Source organism: Microcaecilia unicolor, chromosome 4, assembly GCF_901765095.1.
Source record: "Microcaecilia unicolor chromosome 4, aMicUni1.1, whole genome shotgun sequence".
Taxonomy (NCBI): Eukaryota; Metazoa; Chordata; class Amphibia; order Gymnophiona; family Siphonopidae; genus Microcaecilia; species Microcaecilia unicolor.
The window spans coordinates 77,500,186-77,523,103 of record NC_044034.1 but is presented as its reverse complement, the minus strand read 5'-3'; the positions used below and the strand labels follow the sequence as shown (position 1 = coordinate 77,523,103).

Here is a 22,918-nt window from a genome sequence, read left to right as displayed (position 1 = left end):
TAAATGCTGATTAAAACACTGCTGATTTGAATACTGCAGTGACATTTAAGTCAAGTTTTAGAACATTGAAGGAGTGATCTTAAAGATGTTTCTTATTTAAAATGTAAAAGTATTGGAGGTTTTTGGCTAATGATTGGTTCTACTCATAAGATGCTGTGGTTGTAAATATGACGTAAAGTGGGTTAAAAGAATTTTACTTTACCATGGTAATTACCCTTGACTGCTGAGGCCTTTTGTCCTCCTTTTTAAAACACTAAAAATTAAAAATTAGAAAATCAAAAATATTTCACAATATCACCGTATAATTCAACATTCTATGATTTTCTTTAGCTGTGCTATTTTTATGGAATTGTTCTTTATTGATTGGGTATTCTATAAGATGCCACTTGGGTGATTAAATGACTAGAATACTGTCAATTACTTGCTTTCTTGTCATCTACTTTGTAGAATTACATCCTGGGATGAGGTGTGGGTTATTTCTATAAAGTGGGTGCTAACATTTATGTACAAATGACACAATATCCTCCTAAGTCTACACATGCCGCTCAAAATTGCACATGCCCAATTTGTGTGCACAATTTAATTGCTGTCGCTATTATTGGTACTAATTGGCAATAATTGAAATTTATGTGCACATCTTTACAGTCGCTATTCTATAAAGATGTGCATGTAAATTTGTCCGTGTGGATCTGAAATGGGGCGTGGCCACTGGAGGGGCACGGGCAGGTCAGGGGAATTCTTGGAATTTATGTGCACTGTTACAGAGTAAGGCCAATTTGCCCCTAATTTAAGCAAAAGGATTTACACCAGGTTTCACTCTGTGTAAATCCTAGCGCGTAAAATTCAGCGCAGATCCCAGTGCCAAATGCCGTGGGCGCCGTATATAAAATCTAATCTAATCTCATGTATATTCCATAACCAACTTTTCTAGCTCAGTTCTTTCTATGCCTACTATCCATTCTCTATACAACTCCAAATGTAACTTACTACTCTGGAATGGCGAAAGCCATAACCGAACATTGCCACATTGAGCCTGCAAAAAGGTGGGAAAATGTGGGATACAAATGCAACAAATAATAATAATAATAAAATAATTACATAAGAAAGAAGAGTCTTGGCACAGCATGGGCCAGGCACACACTTAACACGAGTCACTTACAGAGCTCTATGATTGGTGTTAAGTGCTCGTACCTAACTACACACATACAAGTATATCTGTTTATATTAGTATTCTATAAAGGAAAGTAGGCGGTCATGAAATGCCTAACCCTGCGACCACCTGGAGGGCTTGCATCTGTGGATGTGTTCTACACTAGCACCGTCCTCCCATCGACTGGGTCCCGCTTGCCTCTGGGCGAGTCTCCCACTCTCAAGTTATTCCCCAGTGATTTCTAAGACACTAGGGCCACACTCCTAGGGGTCCCACAGTTCCTAGAAAGCACTCATAGACCAAAAACACAAAACAGCAGGATTCTTAATCCAACACATCAGAGCTAATAAACTAATGGGTTTATTATCACAGAAACAGAACAGTGAACAATATAAAACTGGTGGAAAAACAACAAGCAATAACAGGTAACTGAATAAGAATCAATATTAAAACTAAACACTTTGTCACTACCTGGGTAGCACCTGGGGACTTTCAGGAAAATAACTGCTCACATTTCTTGAACAGGGCGTCAAGACAGAGATGTTTACCCTCTGCAATCCCTATCTGAGACTGTGGAAAATCCAGTACCACCTGGTTGGATTTGAACTCCAGGGCCAATCAGAGACCAGAATACCAACTTTGAAAGTATCTGGCCAACAGCACTAAGCACTGCAGGTTGCCTTTCCACAGGGCTAAATTGAAAAGAAAACAGCTTTCTCTACAACAGCTTTAAAACACAGAACAAACACCATCAACTGGCCAAACAAGAGAAATATACTGCATGAAAATATTACAATTTATAGGCTTGAAAACCCACTGTTTTGCCACATAGGCATTTACTCTCCTTTATGAATAGCCTTTTAAATACAGGTGCACTATTATAGAATTATCCCTCATATGCCTGCCCAGAGTTTCATTCTGCTAAAGAAAGCTTTACAGTATGCTACAAAGCTACTTTAATTTAAGTTTTCAGTACAACTGAGTGTGGCAGACATCAGAATAAATCTATTCTCGCATCATAAGCCAAGACCTGACATAGTAGAAAAAGATATGAAGAAATCTGTAGTTCTATCCATTTTCACAGCTACCTGATTATTGATGTTATCAGTGACCAGAGAATTGTATTTTTATCATTATGCAGTCATGAAAAATAACCATCAGGAGAAAAAGAAGCCTCTGGAGGTGGAGAGGGGGGGAGGAGGGGTAGGTCAAGGTTGCAGGATAGACCCTGGCACCTCCCTGTCTCTTTTAAATAATGGCTCTTGATGAATTCAGGGTAAAATGAAGGGAAGCTCTTTGGCTTGGTTTCAACACATTTGTATCACTCAGAAATCAAAACCTGCAGTATGTGCTGAATATTTTAAAATCAGTAACTGAAAATACGAAATCAATAACAATTTTGGAAATAAGCATCCCTCTGGCACTGTATGACCAGATGCTTTCATACATTCCCGAGATATGATTTCAAATGTTCTGGTGTAAGCCCTCTAGTGGGCTCTCTATTCTACAGTTCATAGTGAGTAGTAACACCTTCCATGCTCATTTTCTGTACTTTGATGTAAGATTCCAAATACTGGATCTTCACTATTTGTCAAATGGGAGTTTCTTTGTTCAAAACACTCCAATGTTCACCCACCCACACACTTGATCCATTAACACCCCCCCCCCCCACATACACACACATACAAATTTTCTCCTCCCAATGCTATGACGTTCCTCAACCTGCCTCTCCCACATGCTCTACCCCAGGTCTTCTATCCCCAAATCTCTTTCCTCAGAACATATTGTCCCTTAAATTTATCCCACCTGCCTCATTCATCAATCATTCTCCACAAATGTTGTACCCATCTTCACCACTCCAGGCCAGTTCTTTGGCCCCTTTCAACTTCTCAAGAGGTTTGCTGCCATCAAGGCCTCCAGAACAGTTATTTTATTTCTTTATAGCATCACAGAGCTCTTGGTGAGTTTGAGCCACATGGTGCCCAAACTCTTGTGTGCTTCTCAGTCTTGTGAGGACAGTACAGGAGCTCAGATACAGTGCCGCTCAGACTCACTGAGAGCCAAGCAGTGCAGACAGGAAACAGAGCTGGCTGGAAGCCTCCAGAGGATGCGAGAGTATGCACTGGAAGAAGAGTGATGGAGCTGCACTTTTCATTGATGAGGGTCACCGCTGAATCACAATCCTTAAAATGAAGAATACTGCCCTAGAAGGATCATGCAGCACACACTGGATGCCTCTTTTCCTTTCTGAAGTCATCTCTGGCTTGTGAATTTGATGAGAGCAACCAATCTCCCATAACTGATCAGGATCCCTGGAACAGTTTATTTCTATTGGACATAACACAATATGGTGCCTTTCCTAAGCTCATGCAGACTGAAATTTCAGTCACTCAGTCTAACTATCCTTGCCAAAACTGAAGTCTAATACTACTACTACTTAACATTTCTAAAGCGCTACTAGGGTTACGCAGCGCTGTACAATTTAACATGGAAGGACAGTCCCTGCTCAAGGAGCTTACAATCTAAAAGACAGGTGTACAATCTAAAGACAAATGTACAATCTAAAAGACAAGTGTAGAGTCAATCTGATAGGGCATACTATATAATAATAATGAAATAATGTGAAATGTCCGCTATGATTTCTCACATATTTATGCTGAGTCCCCTAAGATCCTGGCAGCCAACCAGGATCTCCAATTAATGTTCTAGGGCAGGGGTGGGCAACCAAGGACCTCTAGAACCACAACCTAGTGGGGTTTTCAAGATTTCCACAATGATTATGAAGGAGATTGATTTGCATGTACTGCTTCTATTATATGCAAATAGATCTCATGCATTTTCATTGTTGAAATCTTGAAAATCCTACTGGGTTGTGGCCTTCAAGGACCATGGTTGCCTACCCCTGTTCTGGACAATTGGGAGAAGGCGTTGAGCAGACTGCAAGGTATGTTTATGCTTATTAAAACTGTGCTCTACCGCATATGCCAAGCCAGTAGATCCAAGCAGTGTACAAAACTAAATCAAAAAGCAGGAAAAAGAAAGCCATTAAGTATCGGAAAGAAAATCAGGCCATCTCACTAACACAAACACGTCGGTCAGATAACCAGTCTTACAATCATAAAACACACAGACCCATAAATCCAGATAAAAAACATTCAATCATCATAGATAATAAAACAAGACACAACCTCTCAGGTCTACTTCTTTCAGTGGGCTCACTTAAGGTCAACATTAGAAGCCAGTATAAAATAATGGGTTTTAAGGAGGATTTTTACAATGGTAAAAGGACTCCTCAGGCTGAATATGTGCAGGTAAGAAGTTCCAAAGTGACGGAGCCAAAAAAATAAAAGGCCATATGACGAGTGGTAGAATTGTTATCAAAGCTAAATTAGCTCTAAAATATAAAAATTCTAAAGGGATATTAGTGATTATATTTGTCTGAAATAAGCTTACAGAAGTGGCATAAAGAAGTCTCCAGTGATTCTGGTACTGGCAAGAAAGCAGGAACAAGCACCGAGTCTCACATCCCCCTCCTGGAGAGTCAGCGTTGCAGGGAAGCCATTGCCCTGGACACAGAAGGATGCGGAGACCCTTTAACAAAGCCGTGGGAAAAAATGGCCAATTTTCCATTTTCCGATTCATGTGCCATTAGCGCACAGCCATTAACAAACATTAGCACATGAGCTCTTACCACCACCTGTTTTGTAGGTGGTAAGGGCTCATGTGCTAATCCTGCGCTAATTGGCTACCATGCGGCAATGCTGAAGTACTGACTAGTGCAGAAACGCCCACTCTCCCCCAAGTCACGCGCCCTCGGTTAAAAAAATATAGCATGTGGTTAGTGCACACATATTTGCAACTTACTATGGGATGCCTCAGTGAGCCCCATGGAATGCCATTTTAAGTTGCAGTAAGGATGCATTAGTGCTTACTGCGGCTTAGTAAAAGAGCCCCACAGACCGCAAAAGTTATCTGCCCACACTTAGGGTTACCATATGTACGGATTTACCCGGACATGCCCTCTTTTTGAGGACATGTCCGGGCGTCCGGACAGGTTTTGCCAGTCCGCCCGTTTGTCCGGATTTCTGGACAAACGGGCGGCGGGCCTATCCTAGCCTCCCCTTCCCTTACTTACTATCTACTGCCCTGGTGGTCTAGTGACCTCTTCAGGGCAGGAAAGAGCCCCCTCTTTCCTGCCTTTGCCCTGCATTATGTTGCTGTGACGGTCTCGGGATTCAAAATGGCTGTCAAGAGTTGAAGCGGTCTCACGAGACTTCAACTCTCGGCGGCCATTTTGAATTCCAAGACCGTCACAGCAACAGGATCCAGGGCAAGGACAGAGCTCCAGACAGGAAAGAGGGGGCTCTTCTCTGCCCCGAAGAGGTCACTAGACCACCAGGGCAGTAGCTAGTAGGTAAGGGGAGGGGAATATGTGACAGGGGGTGGGGTGAGGATGCGAAAGGGGCGGGGCAGTGGGGCGGAACATGTGTCCTCTTTTTAAGAGGACAAAATATGGTAACCCTACCCATACTGAACTGAATGAGTTATTTCTCTTTTAGGAACTACAGTAAATTAAGTGCCAGCATCACAGTAAAAGTTCAGTCACAGAAATCAAACATACTGATTTTTGTTTCTGAGTTGTTGTGAAATCTAACAAGGTTGCTGTGACTTTTTTAATGCATCTTTGATTCAAGTAAAGGGTAGTTTGATTGTTATACTTATGAATGGAGTCTTTCTGCCCCCACCAAGTACAAAATTCATTGTGTGCTCAAAATAAATTCCAGAATAAGAGACGCATGCAATTCATGTTCCTATGTTATCTTGCAAAGCTCCGGCCTGCTAGGATAAAAAAAAAAAGATGGGTTTTGGCAGGTGGTTATAAATGTGTTTTACTAATGAACTGTCTTGACTCGGAGAACTTGTGGAAAGAATTCACTGTAATTTCACCTGTGGATCTGGGCTAATGTAAACAGCCTCTTGTGTAAACAAATCTGACTTTTGTGGAACCACAGCACAGAGTGATTTGAAATTTTCACAGTATTGCAGCTTGCCAGCAACTGCATACTATTTGATGGTTCCAAGAGTCATTTTCCAAACTGAACTTAAGACAGCGGTTCCCAAACCTGTCCTGCAAGAACCCAACCAGTCAGGTTTTTGGAATATCCACAATTAATATGCATGAGATTGACTTGCATACCAAGGAGGCAGTGTATGCAAATCCATCTCAGGCATATTCAGTGTAGATTTTCTGAAAACCTGATAGCTGGTGTTCCCCCAGGACAGTTTTGGGAATCACCTTCTTAATAGTGAAAATCTATCCACAGAGAAGCCTGGTCACTCTTACTGAATAAGCCTGACCACAAACTTAAGACTCCTGAGACTCATGTTACAGTCTAAGACCTCCCTATCCAGGGTGAAAACCAGAATGGCATAATATAGGTATTAGAAGCAGAAAACACAACCTTGTTATCGTAGCTCATTGAACCATCAGGTGTTGTAGCCATGATCTCCGGCGTTGAAGCTCGTAAGTGCCCAGGGCTCATGATACTGGGTTTGGCTACTCCAAAGCAGAGGATGAGATAATTTCTCCAGAGAGTTACATAGTTATCTCCACTGCTTGCTGAGCTTGTTTTCTTCGCATTTAGAGGGCTGCTGGGAGGTGAAAAGAACAAACAAGTTAATTCCAGGTCCACATTTTAATCAATAGGGTTTCAGTTGGCAGGAAGTAACTCTAAGCACAACACTACTGTGCAATGAAAAACAAATTTGAGGAGGAATCATCCAGTTTCTGGCAGCCAACCAACAATCAATAAGAAAAATTCTGAAGGAAGCAGCAAAGAGATAACAAATTATAGGATACTATCAAAGGTACTTCCAAGAAAACAGACTTAGAAATGATTTTTATGCAATCCTCAACTGCATGTGTACATTCTAGGTGTTTCTCAGGGGTAAAATCTATACAGATAGCAAGTCTGGAAGATTTGACCCAAGCCATTTTCTTCTACCTGATTAATCTGATTGCAAAATATTCAATCCATCCTGAGAAAAATTTACCTTGTGCAACTATCCACATGAGGACTACAAAATTCAAACAGGGATGAAACAATAACCTTATCTGCTAAGTGGCAGCATTTACTAGTTCGCTGTAGAATATCTATCATTTTCACACTTGTACATGATAAACCATTACTTTGTAAAAATATAATTAAGAATTGTTTTGTGAAATGAAGCAGAAGAATAATCCAGCTACCGTTCCCTTGTGGAAAGGAAGTGGTTTCTGCAAACCCTTCCAGCTCTCAGAATGTCCTGTTGGTATGGGCACTTACTTGGGATCCACCAGAGGCATTAACAGCTGGAGTCGAGTGAAGGCATATGGCCAAGCATAGCTGAGAGCTGTGGGGCAGTGCTTTGGCAAGTTCTCCTGTCTAAGAAAACTGAAGAGGCACAGGACCCAGGGGTCTTTAACTGACTGTGCAAAGATCCAGACGTGGGAAGGGCTTTTAACGTCGTAGTGACTGTTAACCAGAACGGCATTCCATTCCACGAGCCACTGCAAATCCACACTGTGAGTCAACGGTAACGTGGTCTATAACAAGGGACACAGAAAAGGCATTAAAATCAAAGCCGTTCAAGTACCACACAGCACAGAATCAGTAGTTCACTCTCTCTAGCTTCTACATATGAGTGCTGTTTTCTACACTAAACGTCACTTTGTAAAAACGGATACAGCAAAAAGGAAATTTAACAAGACAACTGCTTAAAGGTATCCATTTCCTTACAATTATTAATGATCTGCTCTTCAGTCTTTGTTATTGATACATAAATATTTTTAATGTATTTATTTAAACTCTGAGCTTGGCGTTTCATTTAGAACGCTTACCACAGCCTTTACACGCCTGGCTGCTATTCAAACACAGTACTGAATATCCGGACAGACCATCAAACTCCGGAGCTCTCCACATAACTATCCAGTTAACTTAGGATGCAAATTTTTCAGTCCTACATTGTCCAGACAGTTATCAAGATAACGGCGCTGGTTACTGCCACTAAGCAGTTACTCTCTGCCCTCACTTTGTCCCGCTATCTTGATAGCACCGGGACAGTGTGTAATGATTTTCAGCAGCACTATCTGGATAGCGATGATGAAAATCAGTGCATGGCTCAGTAGGTGGCACTTATCCGGACGACAGATCCTGCTATCCAGATAAACACTTTCGAAGTTTGGGCCATAGTTTCTTATTTTTAGTTTAGTAATAGCTATTCTTTATTTCTGTTTCTCATCATTGGAAGGCTTCTTTAATGCCATTTGAAACATATGACAATACAGACACAATACTGCGGATTGGTGGATCTCACTTTTTGTTCTAGTGATCCGCCAACAGGTCTTATCAGGTGAATCACTTATGAACATTAATCCATCCAACAAAAATCCAAATATATACAGGTATTTTTCAGGAGCATTTAATACAGTTACTTATAGCCCACCTTATCTCATAGTCCAAAGCAGATAACAAAAATACAAAAAGTAATTAAGGTATCAGTGCCAATGAGATCCAAGATGGCTGCTTGACCAGACACGCTGAAGTTTCTGCTCTTTACTTTTTTATTCGCAATGCCAAAACATTGGGGAAAAGCTGCTGCTCACGCCTCTCAGAAGAGCGATTAAGAATATAAGAACAGCCATACCGGGTCAGAGCAATGGTCCATCCAAGCCCAGTATCCTGCTTCCAGCAGTGGCCAATCCAGGTCACAAGTACCTGGCAGAAACACAATCAGTAGCACCATTCCATGCTACCAATCCCAGGGTAAGCAGTGGCTTCCCCCATGATCATCTCCTCAATAGCAAGCTATGGAATTCTCCTTCAGGAACTTGTCCAAACCTTTTATAAACCCAGATACACTAACCACCATTACCACATCCTCCGACAAAGAGTTCCAGAGCTTAACTATTCTTTGAGTGAAATAAAAATATTTCTCCTATTTATTTTAAAAGTATTTCCATGCAATTTCATTGAGAGTCCCCTGGTCTTTGTACTTTTTGAATGACAGAAAAAAAAAACAATTCACCTCTACCCGTTCCACTCCACTCAGGATTTTGTAAACCTCAATCATATTTCCCCTCAGACATCTCTTTTCCAAGTTGACGGGCCCTAATCTCTTTAGCCTTTCCTCATACAGGAGCAGTTTCATCCCCTCTATCATTTTGGTTGCTCTTCTTTGAACCTTTTCTAATTCAGCTATACCTTTTTTGAGATACGGCGACCAAAACTGAACACAGTACTCAAGGTGAGGTCGCACCATAGAGCGACACAGAGGCATTCTAATATTTTTGGTCTTATTTTGCATCCCTCTCCTAATAATTCTTAGCATCCTGTTTGCTTTTTTGGCTGCCACCTAGGTCTTTTTCTTGAACGCTGATTCCTAAAGTGACTGACTCCTTAGATAGCTATGATTCAGATTATTCTTTCCAATGTGCATCACTTTGCATTTGTCCACATTAAATTTCATCAGCCATTTGGATGCCCAGTCTTCCAGTTTCCTAAGGTTTTCCCGCAATTTTTCACAATCTGAATGTGTTTTGACAACTCTGAATACTGTATTACTTTGCTGTACAAGAGATGAAATGCTTGGCTGTAAAATTTAAAATTTCATAAATAAAAAAAAAAAATTAAGGGCTTCTTTTAGAAAGCCATGCTAGTGATTTCTATGTGGCAAATGAGAAGAAGCAAATCCAAGAAGACAGGAGGAGCCTCCACGGAAAGTCAAAGCAAAACAGCAAAAGTAGAGGCCCATTCAATTCCTATGGGCTTCCTCTCATTTGCTGTGTGGGAATTGTTAGTGTGGTTTTGTAAAAGAAGCCCTAAATGAATAACCATTGAGTAACAAAAATAATATAAAATAAATATAAATTAGCAGTTTACAAATAAGATAATACTTAATATAGTACAATTATAAGCTCTAAACGCAAAAGAACAAAGATATATAGAAATTCTAAAATCAATTTCCTAAATTGATCAGATAAGAGAGTGACAAAATAAAACATAACATTTAATTCTCCTCACAATAGGTAAGCTTTTCCACTCTAATGCCACCTGATAAGAGAAAAGCTTAGCAAAAACAATTTTTAGACTGATTTTTTTTTTGTCACAAGAAGGAGGCATTAAAAGAAATCGACTCATAGAGCCCTGTTTACTAAGGTGCGTTAGTGTTTTTAGCACGCCTACACTTAGCACAAGCGCTAACCATGTAGGCGCCTATAGGGATATTGTAGGCACGTACATGGTTAACGCATGTACATAGTTAACGCGACTATAACACTGCTTAGTAAACAGGGCCCTTAGAGCGCAATGTTCTCTTAACATTGGTGAAGGACAGAAATGACAACAATTATTCATGTGCAAACCAATCAAAAATTTAAATACAAGGTATAATAGTTTAAAAACAATCATCAATGTTATCTCATGACCATGTTTTTGTATATTGTTTAAAAATGTAATATAAACATTAGAAAAGTCACCATTATCCGTCAATGCAATTTATATAAAAATGGAAATGCTCAGTCAAATTGATGGCCCTTGAATATGAGATTTGCAGCTACATTTTGTAACAGATGTAACAATGATCTTAGTTTTACTGATATTCTCAAATAAAGAATGTTACAATAAACCAAGTGGGCTAAAACAGGTACTTGTGAAATGAGCGTAAAAGTCTCTTCATAAAATCAAGTTCTAACCTGCCTTAACTAATGCAATTTATGAAAGAAGTTTCTCATAATAGCATGAATCTGTGATTCCATGGTTAAAGCCGAATCCAAACTAGCCCCTAGGACCTTCACGACAGATTCAAATGGTATAGTACTGTGATGTATAATTGGATTTATTGCAGGTTTTGCATCAACATGATTGTTTAATGAAAGCAATGTGGTATTGTTCAACAATTTGCTTAGAACAATTACTGGAGCCAATCATGCAAGTGTTACTATTCTATAAACTAGGCACACTACCTGCATGTAACATATGTAAACCGCTTTGGTTGTACCCATAGAAAGGTGGTATATCAAATCCCTGAGCCTTTACCAGTGGCACCCAAATATAGGTGCCAGCTTAGAGAAATACAGAAACAGAGAAAATGTAGGTAGATAAAGCCCATATGGGCCTATCCCAGTGGTGTGCTGGAGCCGGCTTGCACCGGCTCGCAAGAGCCGCTTGTTAAATTTTGACAGCTCTTGCGAGCCGGTTGTTGTTGGGGGCGAGCCGGCTCCATTGCGGGAGGTAAGCATGGCAGGAGGGCGCCATCACTGGCCATGCTTATCTCCCCTGCCGCTCCGAAGCATGCACAACCATGTTCTTCGCCCCCCTCCGTCTTTTTTGAATTACCTCCGTCGAAGCGCCGCCATTTAAAGCCCTGCTGCGTGCTGGCTGGCCGTCTCCAGGCTTCCCCTGCTTGATTCGGATGATGTTCGTGCCTTAGTCCCGCCTTCGCGAAAAAGGAAATGACATCAGAATGAAGGCGGGACTAAGGCAAGAACATCATCCGAATCAAGCAGGGGAAGCCTGGAGACGGCCAGCCAGCATGCAGCAGGGCTTTAAATGGCGGCACTTCGACGGAGGTAATTCAAAAAAGACGGAGGGGAGGGTGGGAGTGAAGGAGCGGCAGGGGAGGGAGAATAATTGCTGGATGGGTAGAGGGGGGCAGGGGAGAGACCTGCTGGGCATGGGTGGGCAGAGGGGGGCAGGGGAAAGAATTGCTGGCCATAGATGGGCAGAGGGGGACAGGGGAGAGAACTGCTGGGCATGGATGGGCAGAGGGAGGCAAGGGAGGAGAACAGCTGGCCATGGATGGGCAGAGGGAGGCAGGGGAGAGAATTGCTGGGCATGGATGGGCAGAGGAAGGCAGGGGAGAGATTTGCTGGCCATGGATGGGCAGAGGGGGACAGGGGAGAGAACTGCTAGGCATGGATGGGCAGAGGGAGGCAGGGGAGAGAATTGCTGGGCATGGATGGGCAGAGGGGGGCAGGGGAGAGATTTGCTGGCCATGGATGGGCAGAGGGGGGCAGGGGAGAGAACTGCTGGGCATGGATGGGCAGAGGGAGGCAAGGGAGGAGAACAGCTGGCCATGGATGGGCAGAGGGAGGCAGGGGAGAGAATTGCTGGGTATGGATGGGCAGAGGGAGGCAGGGGAGAGATTTGCTGGCCATGGATGGGCAGGGGAGAGAATTGCTGGGCATGGATGGGCAGAGGGAGGCATGGGAGAAAACTGCTGGGCATGGATGGGCAAAGGGAGGCAGGAGAGAGAATTGCTGGGCACGGATGGGCAGGGGAGAGAATTGCTGGGCATGGATGGGCAGAGGGGGGCAGGGGAGAGAACTGCTGGGCATGGATGGGCAGAGGGAGGCAGGGGAGAGAATTGCTGGCCATGGATGGGCAGAGGGAGGCAGGGGAGAGATTTGCTGGCCATGGATGGGCAGAGGGAAGCAGGGGAGAGATTTGCTGGCCATGGATGGGCAGAGGGAAGCAGGGGAGAGATTTGCTGGCCATGGATGGGCAGAGGGAAGCAGGGGAGAGAATTGCTGGGCATGAATGGGCAGAGGAGAGAATTGCTGGGCAGAGGGGGCAGGGGAGAGAAGAGAATTGCTGGGTATGGATGGATAGAGAGGGGCAGGGGAGAGAGGAGAGTTTCAGGACATGGATGGCAGGGAGAGCAAGAGAAATTCTGGACATGGATGGAGGGGAGGGAAGGGAGAGAGAAGAAATGCTGGACATGGAGGGAAGATAGAGGAAGGAGATTAGATGAGGGAAAAGGAAGTGAGGAGAGAAACTGCACATGGATGGAGAAAATAGGCAGAAGCTGGATCCACTGTACAGTCAAGTATGCGGAGGACCAGAAATGAAGAAGAAAGGAGGAAAGAAAAGAAATAAATGGAAAGGAAGCCCTGGAAACGGAGTCAAGGGAACAGATAGAGAGCAGCAGAATCAGATACTGGACCAGCATGATCAGAGAAACAAAGTCACCAGACAACAAAGGTAGAAAAAAAATAATTTTATTTTCATTATAGTGTTTGGAATATGTCCACTTTGAGAATCAGGTGCTGAACGTTAAAAGTTTATGTTTATTTACTTATTTATGGCATTTTATCCCATATTAAACATGAATTAGATTGGAACCTGGGATCATTTAATTTTTTTTCCTGGAGAGAGTAATGTGTTGGCCGCTGCCCCCCCCCCCCCCGGGTATAGCCAGCTCTGCAATTGTTTTTTTGGGGGGGCACAGAGGTGGATGGGGGGCGCAGGGGTGGACGGGGGGGGGGGGGGCGCAGAGGTGGATGGGGGGGGGGGGCGCCGAGGTGGACCGGAGAGAGAGCCTGTTGTTAAAAATTTACCAGCACACCACTGGCCTATCCAGTCTGCCCATCCATGACATCTACATTCCCTTAGAGGTCCTATGTACTTGTCCCAAGCTCTCTTGAATTCAGACACAGTTTTCGTCTCCACCACTTCCACCGGAAGTTCGTTCCACAAATTCACCACCCTTTCTATGAAGAAGTATTTCCTCAGGTTACTTCTGAGTCTATCCCCTTTCATCTCCATCATCATCCTATGCTACCTTGTTCCAGAGCTTTCTTTCAATTGAAAGAGACTTACCTCCCATGCATTTATGCCACATAGGTATTTGAATGTCTATCATATTTCCCCAACTCCAGTCTTTTCCAAAGTATACATATTGCCTTTCACGTGTCTCCTCGTCTTTCCTTTCCCAAGTATTACTTCTCCCTCTTACCCACAATACATCTCTTTTCCCTCCTCTCCCTCCCTCCCTCCTTCCTAGGAAAGCACCCATTTGTACAGACTTCTGCGGTCTAGAAAACCCACAACTGTTAAACTAGAATTACACTAATAAGGTAAGGAATAAGATTTCTGGACCACTGAAACTCCTTGCTTGGCAAAAAAGAATAAACAATTAATGTAAATACCAAATACACGAGTGCTTCATACTATGAGCAATTAATGATTGTACACAGGTACTTACTGAATCAGAAACTGCAACATGGATAAAACTTTCAAGAACTGAAGAACTTAGTTGATCCATGACATCAATCATAGGTCTGTCATCATCCTACATAAATGTAAACCCATATCAAAATCATGTTTATTGCATATCAACCACTTGAAAGACTAAACCTACATATAGAACAACTAACAGTAGTAGTTAAGTGGAAGGGGTAGGTTAGGTGGTGGGACTATAGATGGGTGCAGTGGGGGATTGTAAGCAGGTTGGAGGATTGGGTAGACTATGGGATGAGCGGCAGAGGGTCTCTGACTTGAGGATTTTGAGGAATGCTCCCTCTGATTCAATGAGGGACCACTTGGTAAATGTTTGGTTAACCGAGACGATGGGCAGCTTGGTAGGTCAGTGGTAGCACTGTCATGTGGAAGGACCCGAGTATGATGCCTGGCTCTGGCCTTCTGCTCTACAAATCACCATTCACAGTCCCTAGGGAGAGGCCACAGGTGCTGCACAATGGTGATACCCAGAGAGTGGACACAGGGCCCCCTGACTGTAAAGCCCTGGTCCACGCAGTTGGAGACAGTCAATTCAATGACTAGACTAAAGTAAGTTTGGAAAGAATAGAATATAGAGGGGGAAAGCTCCAGGAAAGTTAGAAATCAAGACCTATGATGCCAGATCTCAACCTTGGTTCAGGTCTTCTGGGTGTAAAGATTCCTAACTGGAGATCTCATGTCCAGGGGTGGGTGTTTCCACTTACTTTTCAGTGATTTACTTTGGGCACATCCTGAAATCTAGGCCTGTTTGCAACTGTTGAGGACCCCAACCCTAATGTGTCGATATTGTCACAGAGTGACTGCATTACAGACATTTATTTCACAAGCCTCCAAACTGAAGACAAACTGTTTCATTCCAGGGATGGAGAGAAATCAAATACTACTTTTCTAAGTATTGAGTTAATACTGTGTACACTGTATTAACATGCAATAATTAATTTCCACCAGAATTTTATTTCATATTTCAGGTACTTGAACACTTGGTGGGGGGGGGGGGGGGGGGGGGTGTAGAAACTTACTTCTGCTTGTCCAAGTGCAATAAATAAAGCCCGGATCTCCTTGAGAATCAGAACAGCCAGTTTCCGTGTGGCTATCTGGAAACTACACAACAATAATAGTGCAAATCCTTCTACAGCGTGCAAAACATTAGAATAAGGACGCCTTTCAATCTGCGTCCTATGGCTAGATCCATTTGGTATTAGCTAAAGAAAGAATATAAAAACAGAGCTATAAGAAAGAAGAAACAAATAGGAGATACAGGAAAACAAAATGTCACCGATACTTTATTAATTGATGGTAATAATTTAAAAATAACAATCTAGAAGGTGATGGCAGATGAAGAACAACTCATCAACTGACCCATCCAGTCTGCTTGGTTAATACATTCAACATGGCTGCCAGCCAGAGAACCTCATAATTGCTTATTATCCAGGTCAGCTTTTGCTTTCTTCCTTTCTGGTTCCCTACTCTCTAGGGTAGACGAGTATGAAGAGTTTGTATACTTAATCTTAAGAGGTAATTTTATAACAGAGCACCAACATTTAGGCACTACACTTGCATGGGGCAGTGAGTGTATTCTATAAGAACAGTTATGTGTGTAAGTATTCTTCTTATATAATACTAGTATAAACCAGTACTTGCATGCCTAAAGAGAGGTGTGTGCACACTTACGTCGAGTCTATGACCTGAAGAAATGCACGCGCCTGTATGTGGCATTTAGTGCTAACTTCCTGGCGTTTTATGTCAGTTACTGTACTTGCGAGTTAGACGCAGTGGTCATGACACAGGATTACTACCCCTGGTGCAGTATTAGCGAAACGGGGAATCCCTGTTGGGTATCGGGGATCCTTGGACATGCTGATCTATTTCTGTAATTGATATGAAGACAACATGAGAAAAGTGAATTTCAAATACATTACTGTTTTTGAAAATTGTGACCAGAATAAAGTTTTTTTTTGTGACTATTCATATGGACATGTGTTTTTGTTTTGTTTTTTTACACTGAGATTTGAAAAGAGTTTCTGTGTACCTCGATAGAGTGAAGTTTTTCTTAGACTCATGATGGTGAGCTGTGCTTAAGCCTTATAACTTGGTTGGCTAAATGGCTTTACTGATGTCTTTTTTTCTCCACTTTTTTGTGAGTATTAAGATATTTTCCTCATTCAGTGTAATTCCACATGTGCTGTTTGAAGGATTTTTGTTAGATTTGAGAACCAGGATTCAACAAATCCTGCTTCTCCCACAAATGCCTTTTGTGACCTACGAAAAGTCACTTCACCCTGTACTGCCTCAGCTTCAGATCTAGGCCCTTACTACTAATTTTTAATCACCTCTCTGTCCTCATGTGCAACTTTCTTTAAATTAGTCCCCTTATTTTGACTCCTCTTACTCTACCACTACTACTACTACTTATCATTTCTAAAGCGCTACTAGACGTACGCAGCGCTGTACACTTGAACATGAAGAGACAGTCCCTGCTCGACAGAGCTTACAATCTGACCTCTTACTCTCTTACCTAGCTATATGTTCCATCTTTGGTTATACCCTGTCTATTAAAATGTTTTATTACATATTGTGCTGACATTCTAAGTAGTATACTATGCCATACTTTGTATTGTTATTTGAATATTTTTACTGCTGTAATTGTGTATTGCTTATGCTTGATTTATTCTTACTGTACACCGCCTTGAGTGAATTCCTTCAAAAAGGCAGTAAATAAATTCAAATAAATAGAACAATAAATAAATAAATAAATAAATAAATAAATAATCTGTGTTGATACACAGTACCAGGCTTAATCTGCAGAAATTGCAGATAAAATAAACTTATGTATATATATAACAACTTGGGGGCATGTGTACATATATGCATGTATTTTCTAAAAACATCTAATTTGTGACTGTGCCCAAACTATACCCCTGAACATGCCTGCATCTGGATTTTGTAAAAGTACGCCCCTTCTTGTGGTCACATATACTTTTATACAGGGTTAATTGTATAAGAGGCATTTTACTCATGTATATTGATATATATATATGAAAATCCCTTTCTAAACTTTCCCCCTATAGTTACCCTATTGAGGATAATGGAGCTTGAGTTATTTCCATGCATTTAAATTGTATTAATGCAAGTTAGGAAATGGAGAGCCTGAGACTATGAACCCTCTAGGGCAGGCACCTACCTATTCCTACCTCCGTTTGTAACTCACATTGGAAAGAGCAGTAATTAAAGCTAAATCCATTAAACTGAGGGTGGCCTCCATTTATTTACTAACCTATAACTGAGATTTAAATTAATACTAACTCAGAGGCCAGGGTACCAAGAAATGTATTTATTTATTATTGCATTTGTATCCCACATTTTCCCACTGATCGCAGGCTCAAAGTGGCTTACAAAGTCTGTAGTGCAAGCTACAGTACAAGAAGAACAATTACAATTTGAGAATAACACATAAAATAACAATTAAACATCAAAAGGCAATGATATAATGGGTCATTATTCCAGATGAATTAACACAGTATAGGCCCACTAAATATTGTACATAAATTCCATGTCATCATGCAAGACTTGGAAAACATTCCTAGGAATAAGAATCTTTTTTTTTGTCAATTTTCCCCAAAGTTCCTAATATTTCAGCAAGAGAGATCTGGAAATTTTGAAGATTCCTGAAAATATCATTCCTTTGATACTTAAGGCATATTATTTGCTGTTACCATCTAAAGCTTTACCACAACAACCAACTACGATGGATTCAATGGAATCTTTACAACCTATACAGTCTATTCAACATAAGATATGGGATTAATTTTGGAGACCTCCATGGAAGCGCAAGCTCCTGCTACTAGGATTTTGACTGTGTCTTGTATCCAACTGTGGCTGGATTTTAAGATTTATTTTATTTAATTTATTATTATAATTTTTTTTTTAAAAACCCCAAGGCTTCTGTGGTTTAAAGTTTGTGTATTTCCAGTTGTACCATGCCAGACTCAGAAGAAAAGACAACAGTTTTTGATATTGCAGCTAATACTACTACAGATAGGTGCTAGTTTCTTTCTAAACTATTCTTACAAAGGTATTATTAAACTTAAGGAGGTTAAGTATGTTTTTATTAAAGCTCCACAATTGTCTATTTCCTGATGAAAAAGTTCAACTGGGTTCATCTACTGCTCTTTAGTTTTAAGCGCTTAGATCTTCAAGAAATTAAATACTGCTTTAGTTGAGACCAGGGTATATGTAAGCTAACCATTGGAACATCAGGGAATGCCCGAGGGTCCACAACAGTAGAGGGCCAATTCTCCCCTAACCTCTATATAGCTTAATCACTTTTGATAGGTGATTAGGGGACCCTGATCCTTATTGATCAGGGGCCCAGATCACTGTCAGTCTGCCTCTGGTGTAGCCACTAATTTTCTTTTCTATTGGAATTCCTTATTTTGCTCCCGATTTCAGTGCCCATCCTCCTCTAAATTTTGAGGACTTTGGGGTTTGAGTGAAATTTGAATTTATGGATTTTTAAAAAATATATATTTGTTATTGGAAATTTCTGTATTCACTCATACTTTCTTGTCAAGAGAAATTCTTATGTTAGTTTGAAATGTCATAAATATAAACAAATTCAAAACACTACTCAAAACCTGGCTATTCTGTTGTTTCAGTTGACCCCTCTGCCCCCTCATGGGTTGGCAGCCCCTCCCCCATTCTACTATTCTCTCCTCTTCCTGACTATCTTCATCCCATTTCCTATTCTTCCCTCTACTCTTCTTCCATTGATCCTCTCTGCTTTCCTATCACTGGGGCCCTACTAAGATGCGATAAGAAACAGGCTTAGTGTGTCCTACGGTTGGGACTTTCCTGTGCACTAAGCCCATTCTTACTGCATCCATAAAAAGGACCTGTCACAAAACGCCTAGCACTCATCTGGGGTTACCCTACAGCCACCTGAAGGGTCTGCCAGCCTCGCTTGTACTTGGGCTCGTACTCTATACTAGCACCCTCTACCCACTGACTGGGTCCCGCTTGCCTCTGGGCTAGTCTCCCACTCTCAGGTTATTCTCTGGTGATTTCTAGGACATTGGGGCCACACTCCAGGGGTCCCACAATTCTCAGAAAGCACCCACAGACCCAAAATACGAACCAGGATTCTTAGTCAGTCCAGGACAGCAGAGTCGATAAACTAAATAAGGTTTATTGTCACAGAACTTGAACAGTGAACAGAAAAATGGAGAAACCAGAAAGCAACAACAGGTAACTGAATATGGATCTATTATAAAACTAAACATTTGTTTACTACCTGGGTAGTACCTGGGGAGGTCAGGAAATATAGCTGTTCACAGGTGATGTGATATACAACTGCTCACAGGGTCTCAGTAAAGAGATCTTTCTCTTTCCACTCCCTGGCTGAGACTGGGGAAAATCCAGTACTTTTAGGCTAGATTTGAAATCCTGGGCCAATCAGAGCCCAGTGCATCAATTTTGAAAGTAGCTGCCCAATGGTACTACAAATTGCCTTTCCATAAGCTGAAACTGGAGAAGAGAAAGTCTTGTTCTGCAACAGCTTTAAAACTCAAAACAAGCGCCATCTGCTGGCCAATTAGGAGAAATAAATACGTACACACACTGGTTTGAACAATGGCTCTCACTTTACCTGCAATAATCAATATTACTCAAGTTTGGTTTGCAATAATTTTTTTGTTGTTTTTTTTTTTGAGCAAAAAAATAAAACAACACTTTGTAATTGATGATACGCCTTGCACTGGAGAAATGCTTGTACTAAAAATCTTTCCCCATCATCAGGATTTGTGCCAAAGCATAGCATCTGACTGAATTACACAACGCTGAGGCAGCCACTGCCATCTGGGTTTTGGGACTCATCTGAAAGTTACCTCTGAGGTTCTGAGTTTTGTCTGCTCGTGAGCTTTTCCCGGAGGCTGTATCAAAAGTTTCCACTGAGTAAGTAACTGCAGGAGCAGCTTCAAGGAGGTATCTAGAAGAGCCTGGTGCATATCATTCACTTCCCGTAGTAGAAAATTAGTGAAGCCGAACAACACGTCTTCCCTCCAGTCTGGGAAGTCAAGCAGCAGACCCTGTAGGGAATTCTGTGCAATGTGTCGGAGTTCATCATCCATGTGGATAGAAAGCCTGAAGGTAAAAATACAGCACAAACAGGCTTTAAACAAAGGAAACTAAAAATAATTTCATACAGCCAAATTTCTAAGCATTATCACTTTTCTGATGGTCAAAATGAGATCCTAGCTAGGTATATATACAGTGGTGGAAATAAGTATTTGATCCCTTGCTGATTTTGTAAGTTTGCCCACTGACAAAGACATGAGCAGCCCATAATTGAAGGGTAGGTTATTGGTAACAGTGAGAGATAGCACATCACAAATTAAATCCGGAAAATCACATCGTGGAAAGTATATGAATTTATTTGCATTCTGCAGAGGGAAATAAGTATTTGATCCCCCACCAACCAGTAAGAGATCTGGCCCCTACAGACCAGGTAGATGCTCCAAATCAACTCGTTACCTGCATGACAGACAGCTGTCGGCAATGGTCACCTGTATGAAAGACACCTGTCCACAGACTCAGTGAATCAGTCAGACTCTAACCTCTACAAAATGGCCAAGAGCAAGGAGCTGTCTAAGGATGTCAGGGACAAGATCATACACCTGCACAAGGCTGGAATGGGCTACAAAACCATCAGTAAGACGCTGGGCGAGAAGGAGACAACTGTTGGTGCCATAGTAAGAAAATGGAAGAAGTACAAAATGACTGTCAATCGACAAAGATCTGGGGCTCCACGCAAAATCTCACCTCGTGGGGTATCCTTGATCATGAGGAAGGTTAGAAATCAGCCTACAACTACAAGGGGGGAACTTGTCAATGATCTCAAGGCAGCTGGGACCACTGTCACCACGAAAACCATTGGTAACACATTACGACATAACGGATTGCAATCCTGCAGTGCCCGCAAGGTCCCCCTGCTCCGGAAGGCACATGTGACGGCCCGTCTGAAGTTTGCCAGTGAACACCTGGATGATGCCGAGAGTGATTGGGAGAAGGTGCTGTGGTCAGATGAGACAAAAATTGAGCTCTTTGGCATGAACTCAACTCGCCGTGTTTGGAGGAAGAGAAATGCTGCCTATGACCCAAAGAACACCGTCCCCACTGTCAAGCATGGAGGTGGAAATGTTATGTTTTGGGGGTGTTTCTCTGCTAAGGGCACAGGACTACTTCACCGCATCAATGGGAGAATGGATGGGGCCATGTACCGTACAATTCTGAGTGACAACCTCCTTCCCTCCGCCAGGGCCTTAAAAATGGGTCGTGGCTGGGTCCTCCAGCACGACAATGACCCAAAACATACAGCCAAGGCAACAAAGGAGTGGCTCAGGAAGAAGCACATTAGGGTCATGGAGTGGCCTAGCCAGTCACCAGACCTTAATCCCATTGAAAACTTATGGAGGGAGCTGAAGCTGCGAGTTGCCAAGCGACAGCCCAGAACTCTTAATGATTTAGAGATGATCTGCAAAGAGGAGTGGACCAAAATTCCTCCTGACATGTGTGCAAACCTCATCATCAACTACAGAAGACGTCTGACCGCTGTGCTTGCCAACAAGGGTTTTGCCACCAAGTATTAGGTCTTGTTTGCCAGAGGGATTAAATACTTATTTCCCTCTGCAGAATGCAAATAAATTCATATACTTTCCACAATGTGATTTTCCGGATTTAATTTGTGATGTGCTATCTCTCACTGTTACCAATAACCTACCCTTCAATTATGGGCTGCTCATGTCTTTGTCAGTGGGCAAACTTACAAAATCAGCAAGGGATCAAATACTTATTTCCACCACTGTATACACACATATATATACTCTCTACTAATTATTTGTTTGTTGGACCTGAAAAGCATATCAGCATGAGCAGGCAGTATTGGAACTGTTTTGAAACACAATTTGAGAAGCAGTAATCAAAAAATTATATTGTTTGCCCCACTGATTAAACATCGTAGTGGTACAGATGTGGTTTCCTTAGCTGCAAGCTGGTTCGTCTAGCAGGGCAGTAAAATATTAGTCCTGTGTCTAGCTTGTACTTTCAGTGTACTGATGTAATGGAGGATTGGTCTTCCTATCTATCAGTGGTCAGTGGATGTTTCCTCCTTTAGTTTTGATTAGGAAGGGTCTGGTGTGCCAGAGCTGGGCAGTGGTACCGCCAGGGTCCAGGGATATCAGGACTCCATAAGACAGCCCAAGGAGCAACTGTTCTTACTTAAAGATCTTTTGGTGTGGACTTACAATTCTTTCAGGGCTTTTTACCATTTTGGGAGGATTTTATATGTCATCAAGCAAAGGCTTCAAACCATTCTGTTTCCCCACCTAAATCTGAACATTTATGTGATTTTCTTCCTTTTTTGTGCAACCCTATGGTGCTACCCTTGCCTCACAGAGGGAGAAGGCTGCGTTTGCATATGATGGTCCTTTGATAGTTTTCACATGGGCAAAATTGATGGGTTTGGGTTAATAAAATGGAACAGAAAGGTTTACCCAAATGAAGTTGTACACAGCAATTTTATTAACAAGCCTGAATTTACAAAGTATGCATTTATCAGAGAGTAAAGTGTATAACTTGTGGAAGGGGGAAACGAGCTCTGCACTGCCATTTCCCTAAATGTGCATCAGGAGCAAGCATTTTATAAAAATACATA

The 22,918-nt window shown here is 41.9% G+C and overlaps 1 protein-coding gene across 1 annotated transcript in view; it reads right to left on the bottom strand.

The window, feature by feature from the left end:
- FRY (FRY microtubule binding protein) overlaps positions 1 to 22,918 on the bottom strand; it is a 449,190-nt gene that overhangs the window by 244,299 nt on the left and 181,973 nt on the right. The window contains 5 exon segments of the mRNA XM_030200365.1: positions 6,613 to 6,802; positions 7,477 to 7,736; positions 14,177 to 14,263; positions 15,231 to 15,413; positions 20,094 to 20,349. Coding sequence (XP_030056225.1) covers positions 6,613 to 6,802; positions 7,477 to 7,736; positions 14,177 to 14,263; positions 15,231 to 15,413; positions 20,094 to 20,349 — 976 coding nt within the window.